The 26,581-nt window shown below is 39.0% G+C and overlaps 1 protein-coding gene across 1 annotated transcript in view; it reads right to left on the bottom strand.

The window, feature by feature from the left end:
• LOC134493938 (cadherin-6) overlaps positions 1-25,531 on the bottom strand; it is a 65,061-nt gene extending 39,530 nt beyond the window's left edge. The window contains exon 1 of the mRNA XM_063298771.1: positions 25,304-25,531. Within this exon, the coding sequence (XP_063154841.1) occupies positions 25,304-25,531 (228 nt within the window). The remainder of the gene's footprint in view (positions 1-25,303) is intronic.
• Positions 25,532-26,581: the final 1,050 nt, after the last annotated feature.

Here is a 26,581-nt window from a genome sequence, read left to right as displayed (position 1 = left end):
AAGTTAGACATCTTTAAAGTTTAGATATTTAGATATCTAATTCTTTAGATATCGCTGAAGTTTCATGGCCCATGGCAAATTAACATCAGCATGTGCTTTCAGCTGTTCATATATGATCCCCCTTTCCCCTACATATCTTTCTTCTAAATTATTCAAAATAAAAATACCAGGTGGAAATTTGTAAAGTCTCCATTTGGAGACTTTTTTGATTAATTAATTGAAACATTAGGAAACTCTTTATCATTTCATAATCACTGCAATTCCCTCAAATACTCCAGTCACATACTGTTTACCATGGGTGGAAGATTTAAGTTATATGCAAACGCTGAGTGCTATCAATGAGCCCTCAGTGAAGTAAATTATTCTGTTCACAGGTGATGTTTAAATTGATCTTTTTATTTCATTTCCCATGTCTGTTAACTAAATGAGAAAGCTATACTGGCTAGAAGAGCAACTCAGCTTGTTGCGCTTGCAAGGAGCAGATAAAGATCCAGCTCTATTGGCAGTTATTCCCAGATACACCACTGCAATCTATAATCTCTTTGTACCATTTTAGCACTTAAGTATTACTAAAAAAGAAGGAATGCATTATAAAAAAAAAGGCAAAAGAGGATGCAGCTTGCATATGTGTGTTTATAGGCATTTATGTAAATTTAGAAGTAGTTGCCATAATTTAAACAGAATATAATTAATCTCACTATAGGGGAGATGGCAACCTGTGCACCTGCTCAGGTACCGATCCATGTGCTATCTAGATAGGAACTTTGAGTTTGGTGGAGTACCATTTGAACAGAGGTTGCCTTCAAATACAAACTTGAAGCTAAAGTGGCTGGCAAGCATTTAAAAAAAAAAATCTCAAACCCTGATGGGGCAGAAGCAATGCTCTTACTGCATCTGTAAGAGAATTCATGGCTGTATTAACAGTCATGCCTTAGCATTATCTGCGAATGTGGCTGTCAGACGGAGAGGGCAAATTTATGTCCATTGAAGACTGATGGCTCGAAAACGATAAAACTCAGGAGTCTGCACAGCAGGCAAGCATCTTAGAATTGTCACAAACCTATATGTAAGCTGTCATGGTTTACAGCTTATTTATACTAAGGTTATTTTCCTGTTTCTGTAGTGATCAGATCCATCATTTGCTACTAACAACATATAGAACAAAGTACTTCAAACACTGAATAGGAGCTAGGTGGCTTGTTGTCAAACTAAAATACTGGTTTGCATGTGGCAGATGCTGACATCATTTGCATTCTTCTTCTCCAAGTAATAAGCTCATTTTGAATCTAAGATTTCTGCAGCAGCAAGCAGTTTGCTGTGTACAAAGGAAGCGGTTCAACCAGGTATAACATATCAAGAATGAACAATATTCAGAAAATCTCATAGAGTAAAATACAAACGAAATGGCCAGCTTACATCTAATTTTTCTTTCATGTTAATATATCCTTTTTACTTTTCAAAAAATATTTTTTCTACTGATAAAACAAAAGGCATTAGACCAACTTTTCTCAACCTTTTGACCCTGGAGGAACCTTTGAAATATTTTTCAGGCCTTGGGGAACCCCTGCACATTCAGGCCCAAATATAGGCCAGAAGTCAGGGCCACAACTGGGGGGGGGGACAAACGGGGCACGTGCCCTGGGCGCCGTGCTGGAGGGGGCGCCAAAATGACAAAATAGTATTTTATACTGAATGTTTTATTAATTTAATGTATAATAGAATAATAAAACCTGCTAACACCTCCCTCACCAACCCATTGGGGGGGGGCACAGAATCCATGTTTGCCCCAGGTGACACAGACCCTAGTTGTGGGCCTGCCAGAAGTTACAAAATTATTATATTCATTTTATGGGTAGGCCTGTGCATGGACAGTGTTCTTAAACTAAAAATAAAGAATGAAACTTACATCTTTAACATGTAGTTGCCCAAATTTGAAATAAAATTTGAAATAAACTGTGATTTCCCAGGGAACCCCTAGTGACCTCTCGTGGAACCCTGGTTGAGAAACCCTGCATTAGACTTTAGTTTTTCTGCTGCTTGCTTTACTGAAATGTCTAGAAACACTAATTCCAGTGAGTCTGTAAAAATGGCAAAATTGCTCTCTCCCCCAAGATACAGACTGAACTATATTTAAAATCTGGGCACAGTTTCGTTTTTTTCAAATGTAAGTGGGATGGTATCTATAGTGACAGAAACAAACAGGAATGATTGATTGTCTGACGATACTGGCAACGGGGGTAGGTGTTACTGGTGGCAACTCAGAAATTCCAGTTGCGTGTCCAGTCACAGCTTTTTTGTGTGTATCCGAGTTCTCCTCAGCTGGTTAGTGTGTTGTATTTCAATGTGAGATGACTGTTCAGCTTGTTTCAGATGTTTGTCCCGAACATCTCTTCTCAAATTAGGTTTGAGAAGATCCAACCTTGTACATGAAGTACCTCCTAAGAATAACATTGCTGGTGTTTGATTTGTTGTCATGTGCATTGCTTTGCAATAATTTGATTCAGTGTGGTTTTTTTCTCCAGACACTGCTCACAGAGCATTCTTAAAACTGAATAGACCTTTCATCCAATCTGTTCATAGCTGGATGTTACGGTGCTATGTAACATGCATGATTCCATTCTTTTTCAGAAAGTTTGGAAACTTTTCCACTTCAGATTATGATCCATTGCCACTCACAGGTGGTTTTGGAACACCTGTTCTTGCAAAGAGTTATCTCAATAAATGATGATATGTGTGCTTATGCTGGAAAACTTCTCTTGCCACTTTGACCAGCTTTCCACTACAACTAAAAAGGTTGTGCCCATAAACAATCCTGCAAACAATCCTGCATAGAAGGCCACTTTGCATCTGAAGATGCAAATCCACAGTTGCCAGCAAAACGTCAAAAACAACTTTTCTCTAAACCATGGTCACTAAACCCTGAAGCTCAACACTGCCCAACAGATACTGGCCAGTTTAATATGCAGCCTACACCAGTATATTAATCTTACAAAACCTTCATAAATTGTTTGCAATGGCAAGGCAGGTCATTCCTACTGGTGAAGTAGTGCAGTTTTTGGCATTTCTGGGCATGCTGGCAACCTGAGGAACCCGTTGCAAACTGTTCAATTTGTTGGTCTATTCCCAGCCACCACCACCACCACCATCACCCATGTAAGCTGCATTCATCTTTACTGTTCTGAGATGTACCTCCTTCAACACTTGAGCTTTCAGCTTGGATGGTACGATGTCTCTCAGTCCCCACATAGTACAGCTGCTGTTAACTGCCAATTCATCACAGCACTGATAAAACTCCATGAATTGTGATTTTTGCAGCCTATTCCAACCATTCTGGATTGCTGCATAGACTTTAGACAGTGTTAGATCTTAGTTTCTCTCTGAAACTTCTCAGTTGTGATGGAAAACTCTCAATCTTTGTGAGAGAAACACGTCAAAGAAATTTCCATCTAATGTGGATTTTTCAGATCATTTACCCTGTAGAGGTAAATAAGACAATTTGTGTGATTGCATGTCATTTTGAATTCTAGTCTGTATGTGAGCCCTCCAATAGACAAGTTGCATTAAAGCAGCTGCTGTAAACAAAATCCCTCTTTTTTGGGGAGGGGTGGGGACTGAGGACTGACAGTTGTGGCTGATGAGCAGTGATGAGACTGAACTCCCTTCTATACAAGTAGTTGAAGTGTTTGACTTCCCAGACCAAATTTCCCTGCCTATTTGTGCATAATTCTTCTTGGTAGCTGTTAATGAGCATTATGTAAAAGCTATCTAGCATTCATTCCTGTCTTTTATGGCATGTGACATAACTACGCCGATGCTAAATGGTCTTATAAGGCAACTTCACTGGTAATCACAGGTTATAATGTGTGAATAATGCTGAATGGTTGCAGTGAGTGAAGATAAAGGGAAACAACAACCATCCCGAAGGTTTTCCTGAGTCACTGGGTGGAGAAGGGGAAAAGTCCTTTATTAGACTGTATTCGTTTAAAGTAAAAGGAGATCCCCATAGTGGTATAGTGGTTACATCTATCAAATGGATACCACACTACAACCTGGATTGGTCCGTTTTATCTAACAAGTAACTCTCCAAAGACCCACCACCTGGATAATTCCATAATCTTGTCAGGGAAGACCAGTAGAAGAAGCAGTGGTGATGCTGTGGGAGACCCAAGGGGTGGTGCATGCTGAGGGGCTAGGACAGGTGTTTGCCACAGGATCCCAGATGTTGCACATCACGCCTGTTTTATCTTTAAAAAGTCATAACACCAAGTTGTCCAGCATGTAACTTAAAAATTCATCCAGTGTTCTTAAACTGCCCCTGTCATCCCACAATATATATCTGGCTCTGCATCACAGCAATTTTACTCGTTTCTTTTTTAGTGGTCTGAGATGAATTAAACTCATTCTTTGAATAACACTAAAACTTGAATATTTATAGGCCTAATACTAATCAGGAAAGCATATTTTTCTTAAAAGATGCATGCAAATTTACCCTATTTGACCCCAGTTGAGAAAAGTCTTAAATCAATTCCAACCATTTGAAAGATATTAACCTTGAGAGAGTATACATATAGTTACAAATTACTTATTTAGAACATGTGCCAATTGCTTTCTGTATCTCCTTAACATTATCTTAATATGCTGCTCCAAATATAGAAGATTGTTACCATTGATCTCTTGAGCAGAGGGAATCACAGTGGATACAAGAAGCCTGAGCACAGCCAACATTGCTCAGCCCTCTGCACTGCAGCAATTAATATCCAATATTCAGTGTATGAGAAACAAACTGGGTGTACTTTCTAAATCTGAGAAACAATTATATTATTTTTAAATGGACATAAGCAAAATATAAATTCATATTCTCAAAAATAACTATTTAGCTAAGTTTTAACAAATATTTCTTTTTGGAAAGAGTGAAGAACTGCAACAATTAAAGCACTGCTTTCAAAAAATCTGTTATGCACAGTGTGGTACTGTAAATATTTGTACCACATTGTTCAGAGGCTCTACTTTTGGCTTATAGGACTAGTACATGAAGTGTTAGAACAATGGTTCAGTCTTCAGTTGAGACACTAGATTAACTGGCCATAGTTGCATTATTTGTTTACTTTTTATTTAATTTGGGTTTAATTGCAGTTACCAAATATTCAAGCTGGGATTGAAAACAACTTGTATATGAGAATTTAGCAGAAGAGCCAGAAGGAATGAACTAGATTGATAAAGACTAGGAGGAGCTCTTGAACCGTTATATCAACATGGACCAAGCAGCATAGGTGTAACCAGGATCTTTCCAGGATGGACCAGAGAGTGGTCATGGAAAATTCCAGATGAATCCAGAAAAAGTGACCAATCACATGTCAGGTCAAGACAATGGACATTGTATCTTAAGTTTGTTGACTTATCAGGAGTGAGATAAGCAGGACCCATCGGAATCCTAGAAATGTATAAAAGGGATACTGAGGAATATGTAGATTTTAGAGATACTTAGGGATTTTAGGGATACTTAGATTTTCACAGAGACCACCACCATCAACAAGCTGCTGAACTTGGGTCTTCTCTCTTCCCCCTTATCTGCTCTGGAATCTTTGAGTTTCTGGTTAGATCAGTCACCTAACCACCTATAATAACTGAATAAAATTCTCTGTATTTAGAAGCCTATGAACAATTCTGTATAAAGAAAACCATTTTGCCTGGAGTCCTGTAACAGTTGTTTACTTATTAGGAATAAAAGCATGAAATCTATTTTGGATGTTGCTGTTTTTTCTTCTGCAGATCATTAAAGTCATAGAGAATGTGTCGTAAAAAGGAATGCCTCTGAAACGAATAGCTGCAAATTAAGGAAGTAAGCAAGAGTGTTCCTCAAAGATAAAGTTGTCACTAGTTTACATAGTGGTAAGCCTGCTTTGCTTGCAGCATGAACCTTGAATGTTCTCAGGACAGGAATAAGGATCACCTTTTCTGGGGAAAGGTGTAATTATCATGAGGCTCTCTCAGTGTTTTAAATAGTACATTTAAAATGTACATTTCTGGTGGTAAGGTATGAGTTGGCACACATCCTGACCTAGGTGTGTGGAGTGAAAGTTATCCAAAGAGGAACTCAGCTGGTGAGTTATGAATCCCAGGAGCTGTGGTTGAAAGTGATACATATGAGCAAATGATTCCAATTTGTTGGAAAAGTAGACTAAGACAACTTCTTTTAAGGCATAATATATGTATGATTATATTGTAAGAATTTTTTGGACAATTAATTGGTTGTACTTAGCTACTGAATAATTATTTTTGTTCATTGATTGCTCACTGATTTGTGTGTGTATATGTTATATTATATTATGTTATGTTATATTATTATATTAATTTGTCCCTTCAAGTCAGTGTTGACATCTGGTGACTGCCTGGAAAAGTCTCTGCAGTTTTCTTGGCAAGATTTCAGAAGTGGTTTGCCCTTGCCTGCCTCCTAGGGCTGAGAAAGTGTGACTGGCTGAAGGACACCCAGCTGGCTTCATGCTTAAGGCAGGACTAGAACTCACGGTCTCCCGCTTTCTTGCCTGGTGCCTTAACCACTACACCAAACTGGCTGTTCTTTTTCCTATATATACTTATGCCACATTCCCAAAACATATTTCTTAAAGCGATTAAACCCCGCTGAATCCAATGGGATGGATTTATCTGGTAATTGTATATCTTAGTAGTAATTCACTTTGTTTTATAAGAAGGGAACATGATTTTGTGTATAGCATAACATCTGTGGTTATTATGTAGTTTGAGTTGAGGAATGTAAACAGGATTATACATGGGGTTAAGCTGAATCCCAAATCCCTATGTGGATTGGGCTATGGTGGACTGATTTTTGTGATTCTGGTAGGAGAAACATGATGTCTCTGAAATGAACCATGGACAACTGCAAAAAAGGAAGGCATTTTGTCTGCAAAAGGTAATAGAAAAAAAAAATTTCCCTTGTAAAATACCAAAGGAGATGGGAAGTGAGGTAAAAGAAAAGAATAAAGTCAAATGACTGACTGCTATATGGTCTCATCACATGAAAAGGCTCACCAGTTTATCTGCAGCAAAGATAGCCTGACATAATTTTGTCCAAAAAACAAAAATTGCAAGCACTTTCAGAACTTAAAGGCAATGGAACTCCTGTGCTTACCTCTCTGATCGTTGTCAGGCTTTAGTCCCCCAGATTTAATGAATTTGCAGATGTTATTCTAACCCCATTGGAAACCCAAAAAAACAAAAACTAGCTGTGCCATTTGTGGAAGGCCATTTTCAGTTTGGACATGGGCAGCCTCTAATTTAATTAAAGTCAAATATATTCGGAAATACTGAATTAAACTGCTCTGAGTTTGCAGCCAGTGCATATCCCTAGGAGGAGGTTAGCATACATGGACATCTATGGGGAGGCATGTAATAAAATATGCATTAAGACACAAACTCTGCTCCTTTTGTACCTACATGGGCTGTTGCAAGACAAGTGTGAAAGGGTGGAAGCTTGAGCTGTGATGCCATGATGCATCTTTTGTCATTTTGGCATCATAATGGTTAATGATGCCGAAGTTAGCACAGCTAATTTGGTAGAGAAAAGTGTTGTGCTATTTATTTTTGAATATATCCAAGAAGATCAACCTTGCCTGACCATCTTTCATTCCTCATAGATCTAAAATGCTGAAATAAAAGTTCACATGATAATGATTTTCCTTATTTTACAGCTTAAAACTAAGTTAATAAATGGAAAACATGTTCTCTGTGTGCCCTCACTTGAATTCTCATAATATAAATACAGATCCTGGACATCTGAAGTTCACATACTAATTTTCAAAGCAATACTTTACCACCCAGGTGGAATTTGAAAACATGATATCAACAATAAGAGAAATCTCTGGCAATTCTCTGTTTCCTGCATGTCTCTGAGGGAGTAGTGAGAAAGGAGAGAGCTTAAAAATACTTTAGCAAATATACTTCAGTGATCAGGAGTGAAAATCCAAATCTCTGGAGACGTGAAAGCCATCATGAGCACACAAAACATTATTTCCTGCTAGGAAACAGGAAAAAAAAAAACAGTCACTGAAAATAAGAGAGTGCAGCTTCTATCTTGTTTTTGCTTTGAGCTTTGGGCTTGTTTGAACTTTGAGCTTTCTTAGCTGATGTTGGTTGAAAGCAGGATAAAGGCAAAGTGCCTAGCCAACAGCAACCAAGTTTGAGTCCAGTCATTTGGACAAGCTAGATCTAGGAAAGCTAGCTGCCATAGAGTTTCTGTGTTATTTTACAGAATGACACCCAGGTCATGTGAATGTGCTCTGTAGTGTTTGCTTGAGATCTTGGGGCTGAAAGAACAACTGGTCCCTGAGTTGATAGTGGCTGAGACCAACCTCTTCAGAAACATTTTCTTTTTGGTTTCCTTCTAGCTCTCTTACTTTGCTATATATCAGTGTTTCTCAACCTCAGCAACTTTAAGATATGTGGACTTCAACTCCAGAATTCTTCAGCCAGCATGCTGGCTGGGGCATTCTGGGAGTTGAAATCCACATATCTTAAAGTTGCTGAGGTTGAGAAACACTGATATCCATCCATACACGCACACACACATATATGCATACATACATACCTACACACACACACACACAAGATTTAGAATGTTAGTGAATGAGGGGTGCTCATTTTGATCTAGTCCTGAGCATGAGCCTCACTAACGAAACAAGTTGAGACTTTTCTCCCTCCTGGTAAATCAGTGGCAGAGAGGATTTCTCTGGGGCTCTTCCCAGAAGTCGTAAGAAAGGTAAAGCAGGGTTGTAGGAGAAGGGTTTGGTAGCTCATCATGGGAATCAGCAGTAGCTTAAGCCACCACACCTTGTGTGCCTGCATTTCATTGCAAGAAGCATTACAATCATTTTTAAGTGTTACAGTGCTGTAATACAATAAATAGACAGCTTGTGGAAGTTTGTTCAAAATGCAACTGAAAGAGAAGAAAGAAAATCTCTTCTATTAAACCTTACCTTAGATGAACTTCACTTTTATTCACTCTAATATCTATCAGCTGCAACTGAAAACAGATGGTATAAAAAGATCCTTTGAAATAAAACTAGCAACTCTCTCTGAACTTCTCAGGTAAGTGTTTTAAGTAAAGGGGAAACTATCAATTCACTATTCCCCGCAATTCAAAAAAAGAAAAGATAATGTTCCCACATCTCCTCTTGACTCAATAGCAAAATGTTACCATCATCTGACTATGCAGTCAAAAAAATGGCTATCACACTCATGCAAACAATAGTAGCTAGAAGAGTGGGCCATTAACAATGAAAGGAAAATACATCTTTGGATTATAACCAATATAAATCAGGGTAAGTAGCAAACTTTTAAAACTGATGCTCAAGTTACGATAGAGACTATTGTAGAGATATTATCCTTGAAGGATAAAGAGTGAATAAAGATGAAGGTACATTCTTATAGAAAAAAAATGGTATGCTATCCTCCGTACACTTTCTATGGGCCTTATATTTTTCTTTATGCAGATTTTAACTAATGAGACAGAACATCCTAATGTAGAAAATGGGAAGTTAAACCAGACATTAGGGGAACATCATTTTTAAGAGAAAGATTTTAAAAGCATAGCTCTCCTTTGGAGTAAATGAGGAGGCAGAGTGATGAGATATATAGTGTTGCAGAGTGCTGGAAAGAGTTTGGCCTGAGAGATCAGAAAAAACACACCAGGCATTTCTATAAAAATAAGTGTATTTAAAGAAAGCATAAAACATAAGCAGTTTCCACATCCAGAGCCTTGGATAGGCACAAAAGCTTCTCACATACAAAGAATCATATTTTATGAGCTCATGCACATGCGTTGAGCAGGATGAGCTGCTGAACAAGAAGAGAGGCTGCAAAACAGAAACTGAAACCTTCTGGTAGCAAGTCCAGGCAAGTTCCCCAAACAGCAGTTTTTGCTTATTTGATCATCCTTTTCCACACCCCGACCTGAGGACAATTAAGTCTGAACTTCTCACCCTGCCTAAGTGATTTGTTATCATGGTAATCTTTGAGTCTTACTTCAGGCAGTAACAAAACAAATACCAATATATAGCACTCTTGATGTATATCAGGTTTCATTTTTGCCTTGAGGGGCAGTTAGTGTAAGTAGTACTGCATTTCTGTAGTTTGGAATGATACACATATAACCTCAAAAATATATACATCTGTATTTGACAGCACTTATGGTTGGGGAATGGCACTCTGAATGTAGAAGCTGTTTTTCCCTATAGATCCTGTAATGATTCTGAGGGGAAGGGGGTTTCTAACTGCATCAATTGTTTGTGTGTTTCACTGTGTATATTGTTGTTTCAGCTTCAGGAAGCCAAAAGAAGGCACTGAAGAAGTAAACAAAATGTGACAGCCTTGGCTGGAGTTCCTTTATGCTTTCTACAGTAGTGTTGTCATTCCATTCTCTTTGAACTCATTACTATGGATCAGATGTTTACAGACTTGTTCTAAGGCCCATGTGTGTGGGGGTTTACAGGAATACTTTTTGAGAGAGGCACATCAAAATTATTAATATTCTGTATATTCTTCGTTTCACTCTTTACTTTGTACAATTATGGAGGTGATGTCTTGTTTGTTACCCATACTGATTCTTACACATTTGTGTATAGTACAGGTAGGCAGCTTCCTCTGATCCTTTTATTTCCTATTACCCATCCTGCAATATTCCAGTTATGAAGGCACATGGCATAGTCACACCGCCCATGAAGTTTGGGTTCAGGGACCAGGAAACCTGCCTTCTCTGGGTCTCCCCCAGGTTTATTTTGTCCCTACCATGTCAAGATGGCTCCCTCCCTGTTAACATTTAGGAGAGAAATGCAAATAATCTAGCCTAACCCTCTTTTGCCAAGCATTTGAATCTTAAGTGGGGTGGGGGGTGTTGGTGCTTTGTATTGCTGGCTGAATCAAAGATCATGATTGGTTTTATGATGATTTCACATATGTAAGCATCTAGCTTCTTATGATTGGGGAGTATAGAAATTTGTAAATTGGATACATATTGATTTGAAATTTGTAAATTAAATACATATTTAATTAGATACATATTTAATGACACACCTGTAGGATGATACATATAATGATGCCCTTGTAGGAAAATTGGCATCTTCCTATAATCTCCATCCGATTACATACAAGGCAGACCATCAACTAGACAGTAAAATTAATAAAACAAAGATTACATTTTTTCGCTCCTAAGACCTTGGCATATAACCTATTCACCTTACTTTTTAAGACTTCTGTGAAAATTCTTATCATTAGCTGCCTATCTTGGAGATTTAAATAGATGGTTATCTGTTCCAATTTAATGTGTTTGCTTCAGAGAGACTCTGGGGAAGAAAAAGAATAATCCATTATTCTACTTGCTTAGAAAACAATCATAGTCATGTTGGGTCATGAGGAAAATATTCAAAATCCATAGCTGAGCGATACCTTTGTGAAGCTCAATGGAAATGTCACAAAAAAAGAGTATAAGCTTTTAAATTTTCTACAACTCTTCACCACACATTAAAAAAAAAGATGGAAAGGGGGGAAAACAAGAAAGTTAGGCTAGGAGTTTCAGCCACAAAGCCAGAAGTCAAAATCGTTATGAAGATGGGTTTATGGACTGAATGCATAATTAGTATTAAGCATTGTCAATATCAGGTTACACCTATAAACAGAACGAAGAAAATGGCTACTCTCCAACTTTGAAAAAAACAAGGGCCATTAATCTCCAAAATATCTTCCCATTATATTAGCTTGTAACCAAGATCTGGTGTTGGTTTTTATTTCTAGTCTTCTGCCAGAAATATTAATTCATTGGCTGACCATGTTTTCATATACTCGTAATCTAGGACAAAGAATTTTTGAAGTTTGAAGTAGGTTCACATGAGAGGACAAATATTTTCTTAGAAGTAGCCCAAGGATTTTGCAAATATTGTGCTTATAAGATACACTTAGGTTCTCCCTTTTATTCCAAATCAAACCAGTACAAATTGGGTAGTAATATGAACTTCCTTGTCCTATTTCTGTTCACTGATGACCATGGATATTTTGGTTGGTTGGTTCATTTTCAGAATGGGTAGATCACTGTGAAGAAGGGATAGCTCTTCTAACTACTACATCATCAAGATTATTGATTGATATGAGAAGATAATTCAGTAGTAAATGTTGAGAAATTGGTCACTATAGAATGCTTCCCTACAGAGAATGGGGCTAATGCTTTCTACATTATACCAGGCTGCCATAGTGAACATCTGAATTCATGAGGAGAGGGTGAAAGTACATTAAAAAAAATCCACAAATGTTTTACTGGGAAGCAAATGAATAAAACATCCCTTCCTTTCAGCAGCAGGTTATAGCTTCTTACTACATGATGGATGCACTTGAAAGAAAATCTCATCTTTTTCTTATTGACAAAGATGACCCAGCGGAAGCTGAGTATTCAGTGCTGGCCACTCTGTAGACATATACATCACTCATATATTGAGAGTAAGGGAGGAGGGGTGTAGAGAACAAACAGAGATACATGGTATTGCTAAGACTGCAATATACTGTACAGGCATTATCACAGGCTTTATACAGTGGACAATCTGCCACAGAAAGCTGCAGAAAGTTGGCTTAATTTTTGAAGCCAGTGAACTGATATACACGCTGTGAAGGATGAAATGGTAAAATTGTGGAATGAGTATTACATTTTGTTCTAATATTGTCCCATGAGAAATACCCTCTGCGTGATGTTAATTTGATAATTAGAGACAAGGTTTAACAAAGTCCCCTCTCTGATGGAAGAGCAATGAAAAATAAAATAGAGTTTGAATTCAGAAATGATAAGAGTCTGAAGCTCTATGAGTGTACTCAGCCTAATGTGTGGATATCTGGATCAGATAAAATCAAGCACATAGCTTAGGAGTTCTCAGAGAAAATAGCTAAAGTTTTTTCTCAGTCTGAATTTCATTACATGAATATAAGGGCTGGAGAGAGCCTTTTAAATCACTGAATCCCAATCACCAAGAGGTCCCATTGCGACCATTTACCTAATGAGGCTTACAAGACACAAAGAGTGTACAGTCTATGACACTGCGGTATAAACTTCGCAAGCCAAGTTAGCACAATGTTCATGCACTTGGGCTCAGAGGACAGCTTTGGAGTTTATAATAATGTGCGTTATACAGAGGAGAGTTAAATGGCTGCAGAACAAGCTATGATTTTGAAAGGCCATCTGTCTAAAAGCACAGGTTGCACCTACAACAAATGCAGTAGTACAGAATGCTCCTGTCAGATATGTTCTTTTCTAAAATCATGCATCCCATCTCCTCCCCACTTCTAATAATTATTCTTTGGCTCGCAAGCATGCTCATTTCTCTGTTTTTTGTACTTCTATACATCTTGAGGTTCCTTCAGTCAAAGAGGTCCTTAAATCTTTTCGCATTTACATACACAAGTTTCCTTAGAGGTGTGCACGGTACAGTGTTTCAGGATAAAATTTGCTGTATTGGAATGGAGGGTTAAAACTTCAAGGTGTAATTCATGGCTCAGGACCTGGATATCTTCTAGAGTATTTTCTCCCATTTCTGTCTGTCCAAAAACCTCCAGTAGGAAGGCACCCTTTGAGGACCAGCCTTGAGATAGTGCTCTCTTCAGGGACCACAAAAGGGGACATGCCTTTTCTCTAGTGGCCTCTCTCCTTTGGAATAGTGCTCAGTGCAAGGGCAGGTCAGCACCATCCATACTGCTGTTCAGGAAATGATCCAGACAACTTTTGGGGGGTTTATGGGTCTCCTCCCAGCAGTAGGCAGCGGTTGCTATTAGCGTTGTTGGCCTTGGTGTGTCCGTGGGTTGGTTGGTTTTTTGTTTTCTGTTCTTTTTTTAATTCTTTCTGTTCTACTTCTGTATTATCGCAAGCTTTTCAGAGGCTTTTTGGAACTGAGCAGCATATAAAATGCAGGAATAAATAAACAAACAAAAAGCCAAAGCCAAAGGCAAAATGGTGCTGTAAGACGCAGAGCCAGTTACCAGCGTACTCCCTGAGTCCCAATACTATGCTGACCTGCCCAAGCAAGTAGAAATCTATCTAAATTGCTGCAAATCAAGAATTCTGAAACTGAGGCTGGGAAGTGAGTGATTAGTACATGGCCTCACTTAATGACCACAACTGAGACAGGAATTTTGGTTGCTAAGCGAAATGGTCATTAAGCAAATCTGACCCAATTTTACAACCTTTTTGAAGTGGTCAGTAAGTGAATCACCATGATCGTTAAGTGAATCACACAGTTCCCCATTGATTTTTCTTGCCAGAAGCCAGCTGGGAAGGTCGAAAATGGTGATCATGTGACCGCAGGATGATGCAAGGGTCATAAATGTCAACCAGTTGCCAAGTGCCCAAATTGTGATCATGTGACTGTGGGGATCCTGCGATGCTCATAAGTGTGAGCACCAGTTGTAAGTTGTTTTTTTTTCAGCACCACTGTAAGTCTGAACTGTCACTAAATGAATGGTCATTAAGTGAGGACTACCTGTATACATTTTCTTCTCAGCCCTTCTCTCTAACAATTCCTTCTACAGGTGAGTTTTGAGTTTCAGCTGCTTTAAAGTATGCCAGGTCTATTGTAGGATTAAGCATTCTATTAGACATTAAAAAAGATACTATTTGATCAACTTTTAAAAAAGGGAGTTGAGGAGCATATGTATGTACAGTATGTATGTATGTATGTATGTATGTGAGAGCCAGTTTGGTGTAGTGGTTAAGGCATCAGGCTAGAAACTGGGAGACCGTGAGTTCTAGTCCCAACTTAGGCACAAAGCCAGCTGGGTGACCTTGGGCCAGTCACTTTCTCTCAGCCCTAGGAAGAAGGAAATGGCAAGCTACTTTGGAAAAACCTTGTCAAGAAAACTGCAGGGACTTGTTCAGGCAGTCTCCAAGAATCAGACACCATTGAACAGTTAAAAAAAAGTGTGTGTGTGTGTGTGTGTGTGTGTGTAGGCAATGGTGCCAAGGCCAGGTGAATGTTAGATAGTGGCCACAGGAATTGTTGGGGAAACACATTGATGGTGATGTGTGTATGTTGTGAAGGACTGAGGAAGATCTGGAGAGTCTTTGAATACCTCTGAGCTATAAGCCAGTGCAACAAAAGTTCATGGTGTCTCAGGAGATGGCAAAAGCCATCCTGACTGACCAAGGAGGATGGTATGTTCAGCAGCCCACATTCAACCAGAAGTGGTTGGCGCAGCTGACCAGGTCACATGGAGAGCTGGCAATGGAGACTGGTAATAGCAGCATGCCACTCAATTGTTGTAGATCAGTTGGTGCAGCAGAGGCAAAAATGCTGGTGATCCTTGACCAGGTGATGGTGGTGGCAGTATGTTCAGCAGAGGCCAATCTCCTAGCAAAGTGGTGGCAGTGATGGTAACCAAAGGATGCCCAACCTCAGTGTTTTGGCAGGTTCAGGTACTTAGATGAGAGCACTCACTGGTAGCAGGCTAATGATTTGCTGGAGGACCAATCTGTATCCTATGGCTGTTGAAAGGCTTGCCACTCTGGGTAGCAGCCAACTTGTCCCCTACATGTGGTTGTGGGATTAGGAGTCTTTTTGTGTGTTTCATCTTTTGGCAGTATGCCTCTGGAGCTTACCATCTCTGCTATCTGAAGAACAGGTTTGTGGAATACAACAGATTTATGAACAGTAGACAGAGAGGATTTTGGTGGACGTGGAGAGATGGGTAGCAACTGAGGTGGAGCAGTTGGCAAATGCGGCGGTAGAGTAGCTATAGTTATTTGAGAGACCTTGATGACTTTCAGGCATGCTGCTCTGCAAGTAACTAGATGTGAAGTTGGTTCCAGGGATCAGATAAAATTGTTTATATTATACCAGCCTCCCTTCTGCAAGAGTGGCTTCCCGATTTGACCTACTCAGTGTTGTAGCTAGGTTGGCAGTGGTGTTCCTCACACTTATGGTTTGGGGGACTTCAATCTATCTTCCTTGGGTGCACAGTCAGAGGCAACTTGGGAATTAATGGTTACCATGGCAACCATGGACCTGACTCAAATTATTGGGAAGCGGAAGAGATGCCTAGAACTGGAGGAAAATGAAAAGTAAACTCAACTGAGCATGGATAAGATCCTTTATTAAGAATTACCTTGTGGCGATAAAAGCAGCAAAACATAACTATTTTCTGCTCTTACCATACTTGCAGATAGCCAGTTGGTGACCTTGTTCAAGGTGACTGGTCCCTTCACAGTAAAGAGGGGCCAGAAGCACATTTAAGGGGCCACTCTGAGGACTATTCAAAGCATGTGTCAGATAAAACTGCTTGGATCTGCTCTGAGGTAGACTCATGCTGGTAAGTTCCTATGGAGTTGACAGAGACACAGTCTTGGTTATCTGGGAAGATTTTGTTCTTGTTGCTCCTGAGAAAGGGGACACAGTCCTTGGGGCTGTAAATGTGGCTATCTGTGTAGTATTCCCATGTCCCCGGATAGTCAAAGATTCCTGGGTGCCTACATGTTGTTGGAACTGAACAGTGGTAAATTCATCCTTGAGGGAAGAGATGGTTTAACCAGCTCTTAAAATGGAAGCGGTCCATCCCTTCTTCAAGAAACTATTGGTGGATCCAATGAGGCTGGAAATGTTTTGTCCTGTTTCAAAGCTTCCCTTTTTTAGGGAAGGTTGTTGAGAAATTGTTCAGGCTGCAGCTTCAGAGGGCTTTGGAGGAAGCAGATTATCTGGATTCTTTTCAGTTGGGTTTCATATATGGATATAGTATGGCATTGATCATGCTTGTTGATGACCTTTAGTGGGACTAGGATGGGCATGGTGCATCCATCTTGGCCCTCAGAAACCTTCAATATCATCAATCATGGTATCCTTCTAGCAGCTTGAAGGGTTGGGAGTTGCGGGGCATGCTATTGTGGTGATTCTCCTCCTTCCTCCAGTGCAGGGGGAGGGAAAGGGGGCAGCATGTATGACCCCATTCTTTATTCAGCATGAACCTTCCATACTTTCAGCTGAATGGCTGGAACAGGTTTAATATGTGTGCATGTACAGAAGACGGGCAGACTGATTCTGGCATCTGAGAACAAGGATGTTGCAAGAATGCAACCTAAAAGATGTTGGAGGTTGAGCCCATGGATTTGTCTGCAGTTAGAATTAGAGGTAGGCTTATTGCCAACCTCATTTTTTTTCCTGATTCTTGAGGGACGTCTGCTTTCCTTATACTGGTTTGTTCCTGGAGTGTTTTATTAACTTAATATGGATCGATAGCAAATATCATATGGCTTATATACTTTCCATCACTACTTCAAAAGAGCTTACCAAGGCTCAAATTGTGAACGAATAAATAGCAGCTAATGTGGATCTGATTTTGATAAATGTGATTTATTAGAAAATTGAATCTGGCCCTTTTCAGAATCACTATGTATTATATTTCACACATTTCATTACCTCTACCAAATGCAAAGTTTCCTGGCATCGCATTTTACATTTTTGTTGTTGTTTTAATTTAAAACTTGGAACACAACCAGGCTTGTCTATGCTGGCAGGAGGCTTTAGATGAATACTTGACAGAAGAAAATGAAGAGAGATCATGTAATGAGACGCTTGTTACTGAATGATGGTTGGTTTAATGAACTCTCCTAGGTTGCCTAGGGGGCCTCAAAGAAACAGATCAATATTAAGGAGCTATGTACCTAATTTGAAGAGATGAGGTTTGATCCATTTCCCAACTTCTGCTCTTTATATCCCTCATCTCTTTCTGAGGCTCCATGTTTGATTTTGTGAATACAGCTGGGCCCACATAGAATGCTCAGGTTCTTTATGAAGCTTCCCCCCCTCCCCCCCAGCATCCTCTTCAGAGCCACAAACATTTTAGCTGCCTATCATTTCAGAAGTTACCACCACATTGTTATGATGGATTGACAGTACAGTGAATTTTTATTGGTGTCAATGATCTCAGAATGGAAAAAAGACTGTAAGAAGTCAAGTGAGTATATCTACAGGAAGAAAAAGAAGGTTAGGAAAAACAAAAGATGGTGCACAGAATATAGAAATTAAAAAATAGAATTCTATTACTTTTCCCTTTGCTAGCCATGAATGAAAAAAAGCCGGCCACCCAGCAAAAATGATGGCTGGCTGTGAATTGGAAAGCAGGTGAAATGTTTGTGGGTGGGGAAGAGATATGGATATTTTCACCTGGGAAAGATTCAGAAAGCACTAAGCTTAATGAGTCAAAAAATTTACAACAAGCACTAGGATCCAGTGATATTCTCAATTCTGACAGACTCTCAAGATTTTGTTTCCAGTGGGGATAATGGTAGTTTGAACAGGGTTTTTCCGTGAGCTCCGTGGACTGACCTGACAATGCAGCAATTTTTTCGGGCTCAGGTGGGTTTCCTTGGAGCCCAGAAGCATTCTTCAGATTAAAGAGAACCCCAGGAATCACCCCGTATGTCCTCCAGACGGCTGGTCATGGCCAGAAGATCGCAAAACAGTTTTGCGTTTGATTGGTGAGTGATCAGCAGGGAGGTGGGGCTGTCATCTTTTCCCAAGCCGCACTGAAGCTGAAAATGGACTCTAAAACTGACCACTCCATTCTAAAACACCATTTTTTTTTTGGTTGATGTCTCATTTAAGAGGCTTTTTACAGCAAAGAAATGCTGAGTCTTTTGGTGATTTGCATTATTTTGGGGATTTTAATTTTTTAAAAAAATTTTATTTGTATGTATGTATGTATGTATGTACTGTAATGCTAAGAGTTAAAATGACTTTTTCTATTGCCTTTTAAAATAAATTAAGTTTTGAGGATTATAGTAGATTTCCCTTGATGAATCTGCAGAGCTGAATCTTGATCTGTTTCTACTTTCCTATGGGAAACTGTCTTTGTTATGCTGATTGGATATATCTGTAAACAATGAGTTGGAGGATACTTTCAATATAATGGACTTTACTTGCTGAAGTCATTAGAGGGCACCATAATTTACTGTGGTGAGACATGGAGGAATTCAGACAGATTTTCAATGACTTTTACCTTGAAGTTATTCAAGTTTTTGATCATCTCTTGGAATTTGTGAACAATAAATTGTGCCAACAGTTGGAAAAAACTGATAAAGTTGAGAAATACCCCAATTACAAAGATGCCTCTTCAAGAAAGAAGATTGGGATTTGGGACTTGGGACTTGGGACTAAAAAGAATGGGGAAAAATTGAATTGTGGAAATTTGAAGGTGAGAGAGACTTGCATTTAAAAAGAGAGTTGGGAAACTGCTGATGGAACATCAAGAAAGAGAACTGGGTCTTGAATACTGGAAGATCTTTGAAAAAAATCTGGACTTTTTAAGAAGGGCTGTAGAAAAATTGGAGATTTTTAAGGAAAAAGCTCTCTGTATAACGTGGAGATATGCAAATGCTTTGGTCTACTTTGAAATGGGATAATAGTTAAATATGTTTGTCAGGATGGCTTTTCAAGGATTTGGATGGATGTTTCTGTTTCTTTGGATATTATTATGGTAAAGGTTATCAACAAAGTTACTTTTTAAAATATATATTAGGATTAAGATGTAGAGAGGTTATTCTTTTGTTAGTTATAGTAGGCAGAAAGGAATAAAATTATAGTGAGGAGGGACACTATTTACTTTTTTGTTCTTTTTGGGGGAAAACTGGGTTGGAAGGGGATTTTTTATGATTTTTTTAAATGGGAGAAAAATCTGTTTTAGATGGGAATGTTTTATTGCAAATTGAAATGGTTTATAGAAATAAAGTTAACTATGGTTTAAATTGGAGTAAGAGATAGATATTGGTTTCTCTATATCTTTGTTGTAGAAAGTCGGAAATCACCTTCTATATGGTTTCTCTTTGGATTTTCACACCTTTTTAGTTTTTTCTTCTTTCTTTGTAGATGTTTTGTTTCATGCTTTTTAGTTTTTACCTATACTTTGAAAATTTAATAAAGTTTGTTTTTTTTTAAAAAGGATTTTGTTATGATACCTACAACAGTTAAGTAGCTTTCCTGGAATCTTTGCAGCATCTGTTTCCTGACCTGGCCTACTTCAAAGGGCTATTGTCATGTGACTCACTGAACAAGTCTGAGTCCCCAGCTCGAGGAGGGCTATACGTTCAGGAACCCAAAGGGCATGCTGAGCTGACCCCCACAAACAGCACTGGCAAGCAGTTATTGATAGGGACTCCTCTCTTACTTCCTTTCCTTCTGCAAACTTCTGGAAGGTGTCTGCCACCAAACATCACCATCTTTTCCTGATCTACAATTTGCATTTTTCTTTTTTCTCAGAACTCCTACTAAATATTAAGGAGGGTATACCTTTCCTCCTCCTGCTTCTCTAAAATTTTCTCTCTCATTCTCTTTCTCTCTCTCTTCCTCCTGTCTTCCACAGAGCATGTACTGGACTTGCTTTATCCCTTTAAAACTGTACCATGCATGCTGTTCTATTGCTAGCCCACAAGGATTGTGCATGCTATTCCCTCAGTAGTCTTTAAATGCTATTATCCTATTGAATGCTACCTTCCTAATAATTGCTACTCTCTTCATTGCCACCTTCCCATGGACTATTACTTTTCCCTATAAATGCTTTGTGAACCTTTTTCACATTTTCATTGATTTTCCTGCAACGCTATTGATTTAAAATGTTTCCCCAATAATTACTCCTAGCTCCTTCATTGCCATTTCCCACTATATTTTCCATATGTTGTCCATCCATGAAATCCAACTCCTTTCTGTGAGGCATGTGTGACTGCCTATTGGAGGTCTGCATGCATTTTGGAATGTATTCTTTTTAAATACTCTTTAGTTAAAAGATCTCACTTGCATACTGGTCCCCACATAACACATCAGTATAGCAGAGACCACCGTTCTTAAGCAATCTCATCTGGGCATTAACTGAAAGATGCTCCAAAGGCTGAAAATGCCCTCCAACCTAAAGGAAACTCTTCAGATGGCCTCTTAGATTAAGACTAGCTGTAAATATAAACTATATAAGCCTGCTGCACCATTTAAGTATTCACTAAAATAAGTACTTGTATGGACTTTGCTCTAAATCATGAAACACTTGCTTTTAGTTCTCATCTTCCATGTATTTCTCCTTCCTGCCTCATGGCTAACTGTTCAATTACAAAGACATGAATTGCTCAGGCACCCAAAAACACATAAAAGGCCAAATGTGAAGTGCTGATGGCCATGGCATTAATGACACTTACATAACTTGTATCTGTTTCTAACTTTACATTTATAGCAGTTCCTTGCTTTGTTTCCCAACTCAGTCTTGGATTTTATTATCCATATTTTAATTAACAAGCTTTCCTTGTAGTTTTATGGGCATAATTAAACCTTTTGAATTGCAATCATTTTGGAAAAAATGATGAAGTATTTAAGATCTTTGTTCCAAAGAGACACATTAGATAAAAACAATCTTTTTTTTTATTAATAAGCTTCTGATTGACATGTTGGTGTTCCTGGAGCACCTTCCAATTCTTTTTTGGAAACAAAGGAGGGTCCAGTTATTAAGATATCTCTAGACCACATTGCCCAATCCATTAAAAAAATCTAAGTCTGTACATTTTGGTGAATGAAGTAATGCATCTCTTGAGGTTCTGTCACAAAGTTGCTGAAGGAATTAGCTTATTATATAATGAGCTCTCAAACAAACAAGTAAACTATGATTTATCAAATTAACTTGCTCCAAATTGGAGAACCCACATGAAGTAGGATTTTTTTTCTTGCTCTGTGCATTTTGCCATGTTCTCGTGCAAAGCATGATTTCAGCAATGCAAAGCTCTCTAACTATGTCACAGGGAACATGCTGAATTTTGCCTCCAAGGGCATTTCCATTCATTCTAGCTGAACGAACACAAACCCAGAAATCCATGCTTGAGATCTTTGTTCTTTTTCACTTAATAGATGAAAAATATGGAGACTATAGGCTAACACACTTGTCTGTCCATAGAGACATTTCAGATGCTTCCCCACCAAAAAAAAAAAAAATCTAAGTTCAGTTAAACCAGAGCAATAACAAATAGATAGTGCCCCTGTTAATTATTTCAGAACAAAATAATTAATAAAACATAATAAAAGAAAATAGAACTAATACTTCCTACATATGGCTTCCATGGAGGTAATATATGCTTATGTACAGTCAGGACCAGAAACATTGGAACAAGGGTAACTGTTTTGGCATTTGGCCTCTGTACATCACCACACTGAAGTTGAAAGGAAACACACCCAGATGGGAATGAAGTCAGGACTTTCAGCTGTAATTCAAGGGGCTTGACAAAAGTGGGGCACTAACCATTCGGGAAGTACAGCCAGTAGCATACACACACCCCCATCATTGGTGGCTTATAAGTAATGGAACAAACCAACATCATTACAAACATAAGGATAGCCTTTAATACCTGGATGAAAATCCTTTGCAGTCAATGACTGCCTGAAGTCTGGAACCCATAGACATGACCAAATGCTGTTTCCTCCCTTGAGATGCTTTGCCAGGCCTTTACTGCAGCTGCCTTCAGCTGCAGCTTGTTTGTGGGTCTTTCTGCCTTCAGTCTTGTCTTCAGTAAGTGAAAAGCATGCTCTATTGCGTTGAGATCAGGTGACTGACTTGGCCACTGAAGAACATCCCACTTCTTTGCCTTGAGAAACTCTTGGGTAGCTTTTGCTGTATGTTTTGGGTCATTATCCATCTGCAATATGAAGCAGTGTTCTATCAGTTTGGCAGCATGTGACTGAATCTGAGCAGAAAGTATAGCCCTATACACTTCAGAATGCATCCTGCTGCTTTTATCAGCAGTCAGGTCATCAATAAACACCAGTGACCTTGTTCCATTGGCAGCCATACATGCCCATGCCATAACACTGCCTCCCCCATGTTTGACAGATGATGTGGTATGCTTTGGATTATGAGCTGTTCCTTTCCTTCTCCATACTTTTCTCTTCCCATCATTCTGGTGCAAGTTAATCTTAGTTTCATCAGTCCAAAGAATCTTATTCCAGAACTGGGCAGGCTTTTTTAGGTGGCAAAGTCTAATCTGGCCTTTCTGTTCTTGAGTGTTACCAGTGGTTTGCACCTTGTTGTGAAGCCTCTGTATTTACATTCATAAAACTGTCTCTTGACTGTAGATGTTGACAATGACATAGTAAAGGTAAAGGTTTCCCTTGACGTAAAGTCCAGTCGAATCCGACTCTAGGGGGCGGTGCTCATCTCCGTTTCTAAGCCTTGGAGCCGGCGTTGTCATAGACACTTCCGGGTCATGTGGCCAGCATGACGACTCGGAACGCCGTTACCTTCCCGCCGAAGCGGTACCAATTAATCTACTCACATTTGCATGTTTTCGAACTGCTTGGTGTGCAGAAGCTGGGACGAGCAACGGGAGCTCACCCCGCCGCGCGGTTTCGAACCGCCGACCTTCCGATCGACAGCTCAGCGGTTTAACCCGCAGCGCCACCACGCCCCAATGACATGCCTGCTGATAAAAGCAGCAGGATGAATTCTGAAGTGTATAGGGCTAAACTTTCTGCTCAGATTCAGCCACATGCTGCCAAACTGATAGGACACCACTTCATATTGCAGATGGATAATGACCCAAAATATCCAGAGCATTCTTGACCTGGCTAGATGTTGTGAAAGGGTTCCTCTTCACCATGAGCAGAATTCTGTAGTCATCCACTTTAGTTGTCTTTCATGGTCTTCCAGGCCTTTTGCTGTTGCTAATCTTGCCAGTTAATGCCTTCTTTTTCAGGATGTTCCAAACTGTTGTATTGGCCATTCCCAATGTTTTTGCTCTCTCTCTGATGGGTTTATTTTGTTTTCTCAGCCTAATGATGGCCTCCTCCACTTGCATGGACACCTCTTTGGACCTCATGTTGAGAATTCCAGTGAACAGCTACCAGATGCAAGTGTAACACTCAGAACCACCTCCAGGCCTTTTATCTGCTTGATTGGTCATGGGGTACCCAGGAAACAGGCCACACCTGGCCATGCACTTGCTTGTCAGCTATTTGTTCCATTACTTATGAGCCACCAATGATGGGTGTGTGTGTGCACCACTGGCTGTACTTCCTGAATGGTTAGCGCCCCACTTTTGTCAAACCCCTTGAATGACAGCTGAAAGTCCTGACTTTGCTCCCATCTGGGTGTGTTTCCTTCCAGTTTCATTGTGGTGGTATACAGAGACCAAATGCCAAAATGGTTATCTTTGTTCCAATATTTCTTGTCTTGACTGTAAAGTACCAGGCAGAAGAAGCTGGGGAGATGCCAGTTTTGTACTAGGAAAGTGTAGTAAGTTAAAGCCACACACAACATCCTAAGTTCCTCAAGATTTCAGCAGAACTTTAAGATTTACAAACAGGAAAAAATGAAGCCAAGAAATTTCAACCAAAAATTACTGTTACAGGATATGATGATCACATCCCAAATCATGTCAGTATATACCAACATGATGTAATCTAGGGCTGGTTCCTTACCAGTGGTATTTAGTAAGTTATAGCCTCATCCAACCATCACTGAAGTGATATGAAGCCATAGGCATCTGGGATAAACTGTAATAACACAAAAATGAAAAAGCAAGCAGCACAACATCACAAGGCAAACCCTCCCTTTTTGTATTTGCATGCTGATATCAGAAACAAGCATGTAAGTCATGTGGTTTGTGACATGTTTTGTCACTTGTCCCCTTTGTCTCTCCTGCAAATGGCTATGAATGATGCCTGTTCTTTTTACCATCATTTTAACCCAATGATGTTCGGATGACTCTAGAAGGCACTATAAATCACTCATGGGAAAATGACCTAAGCTTCCATCAACATTTTACAAGCAACTAATTTAACAATCAGTAGTGATTATCAGTAGTGATAATCTTACATACATTTCTGATTCACTTGTGTTAAAACCAGGAATATTTCCATGTATCTTCATGAAAGAAGAGGTTCTACTAAAATCCATTTTAATAGGACTTTGAATAGTATTAAATTAATATCCCTCTGCTGAATTTAAAGGACAAGTATTAATTTCCTATGCTGGAGCTCAGCAGTACATAAATTTTGAAACTTTTTTTTTACAAGGTCAAGAAAAAGAAATCAAATTACAGATTTTATTCTAAACATGTATGGTTGTTTATGTAAATCATATCTTGATTTCTTCCATCTTTTTCAAGTGTTAGCTAAGCTGTTGAATACTCCCCGTAGTCTTCTCAGAAGAACGATCTATCAAGAGACATTGATTAAAGACAGCTGATGCAGCGGAATAGTATCCCATGCTATTTTGTTTTAACTGTTAGGAAAGAATTAAAGTATCCTACCTTGCCAACATACTGATAATCAGACCCTGTGTATTCTTCTAGAAGGAAGAATTGATTCCACATCCAGCTTCTTTTAGAACGATTAAGTTCTTTTCTGCTGCTTCTAGATAGATCCCAAACCTTTAGGTTTTCTGGAAAACCAGTAGTTTTTTTGGATAATGGCGTAGAATAACTTTGGTGAGGATGACCAAACCAGAAAAGGAGCCAGAAGCAATGATATGTTCTCATGATGGCAGTACAAAATGATGTTGAAGTGATGATTTTTCCCACCTCAAATGCAAGCTAGTTCTCTGTGCTGAGGCCAGTCACATTCCGTCTTCGTTCTTTAATGTTTTTTCTTTAAGTCTCTGAGGAGGTCTGAAATGAAAAAGAAATGCCAATTTATCAAGCATTTAGAGAAGGCTATTTAGCACTCAGTGCAACAGCAAATATGACAAAAAGGTAGATGTAATTGCTATAAAAAGAATCTTATATGGCTCTTAGTTGCAGATTGCCATTTACATAAAGTAAATGCAATATCTCTGTTGAGTAGGAGGAATAATAGTGTAATTTATTTTGTTTGTTATTCTACTTACTTGAAATATATTATTTCTGGCAATTTGATTATTTCTTTCACATGGTTCATGATAATCCTATTTATTCTATCAAAAAAAGAAATTGGTTTTCAATTGGTACATTTTAAACTGTGCTAATTTAGGAGCATATGGCATAAGTGAAGACTTCCTCCAGATGTGTAAACCATGCAGTGTATCATTTTGTACATTTCTTGATTAGCCGTAGATAACGAGGTGAAGCATGGCCTAATCAGTGCACTCTAGGGAGCTATGTGCCTGTTTGTATTAATGGATAGCACTGAGGAATAATTTAGAACCCTGGGTATTTTGGTGGTTCATCCCAATTCCAGTAATTGTCCTGAATGTATTGTTTTAAATATTGATTCGTCTCCCCCACCCTTTTAATGATTGGACAGCTCCATTTCTAGGACAGAAATGCTTGGTCTAGTGGTTAAGGTGCTGGGCTAGAAACCAGGAGACTGAGAGTTCCTGTCCCACCTTAGGCATGAAAGCCGGCTGGGTGACCTTGGGCCAGTTACCCTCTCTCAGCCCAACTCAACTCACAGAGTTGTTGTTGTGGGGAAAATAGGAGGAGGAAGGAGTATTTGGTATGTTCACCGCCTTGAGTTATTTATAATAATAATAAAGGCAGGATAGAAAATATATAAATAAATACATTTTTTTTTTTTGCTTCCATATATTTGAAGAATCCCATTGTTCTCAT

This window comes from Candoia aspera, chromosome 3 (genome assembly GCF_035149785.1).
Source record: "Candoia aspera isolate rCanAsp1 chromosome 3, rCanAsp1.hap2, whole genome shotgun sequence".
In the NCBI taxonomy this organism is placed as follows: domain Eukaryota; kingdom Metazoa; phylum Chordata; class Lepidosauria; order Squamata; family Boidae; genus Candoia; species Candoia aspera.
Note: the sequence above shows the minus strand (reverse complement) of the source record. Positions and strands in the feature narration are given on the sequence as shown.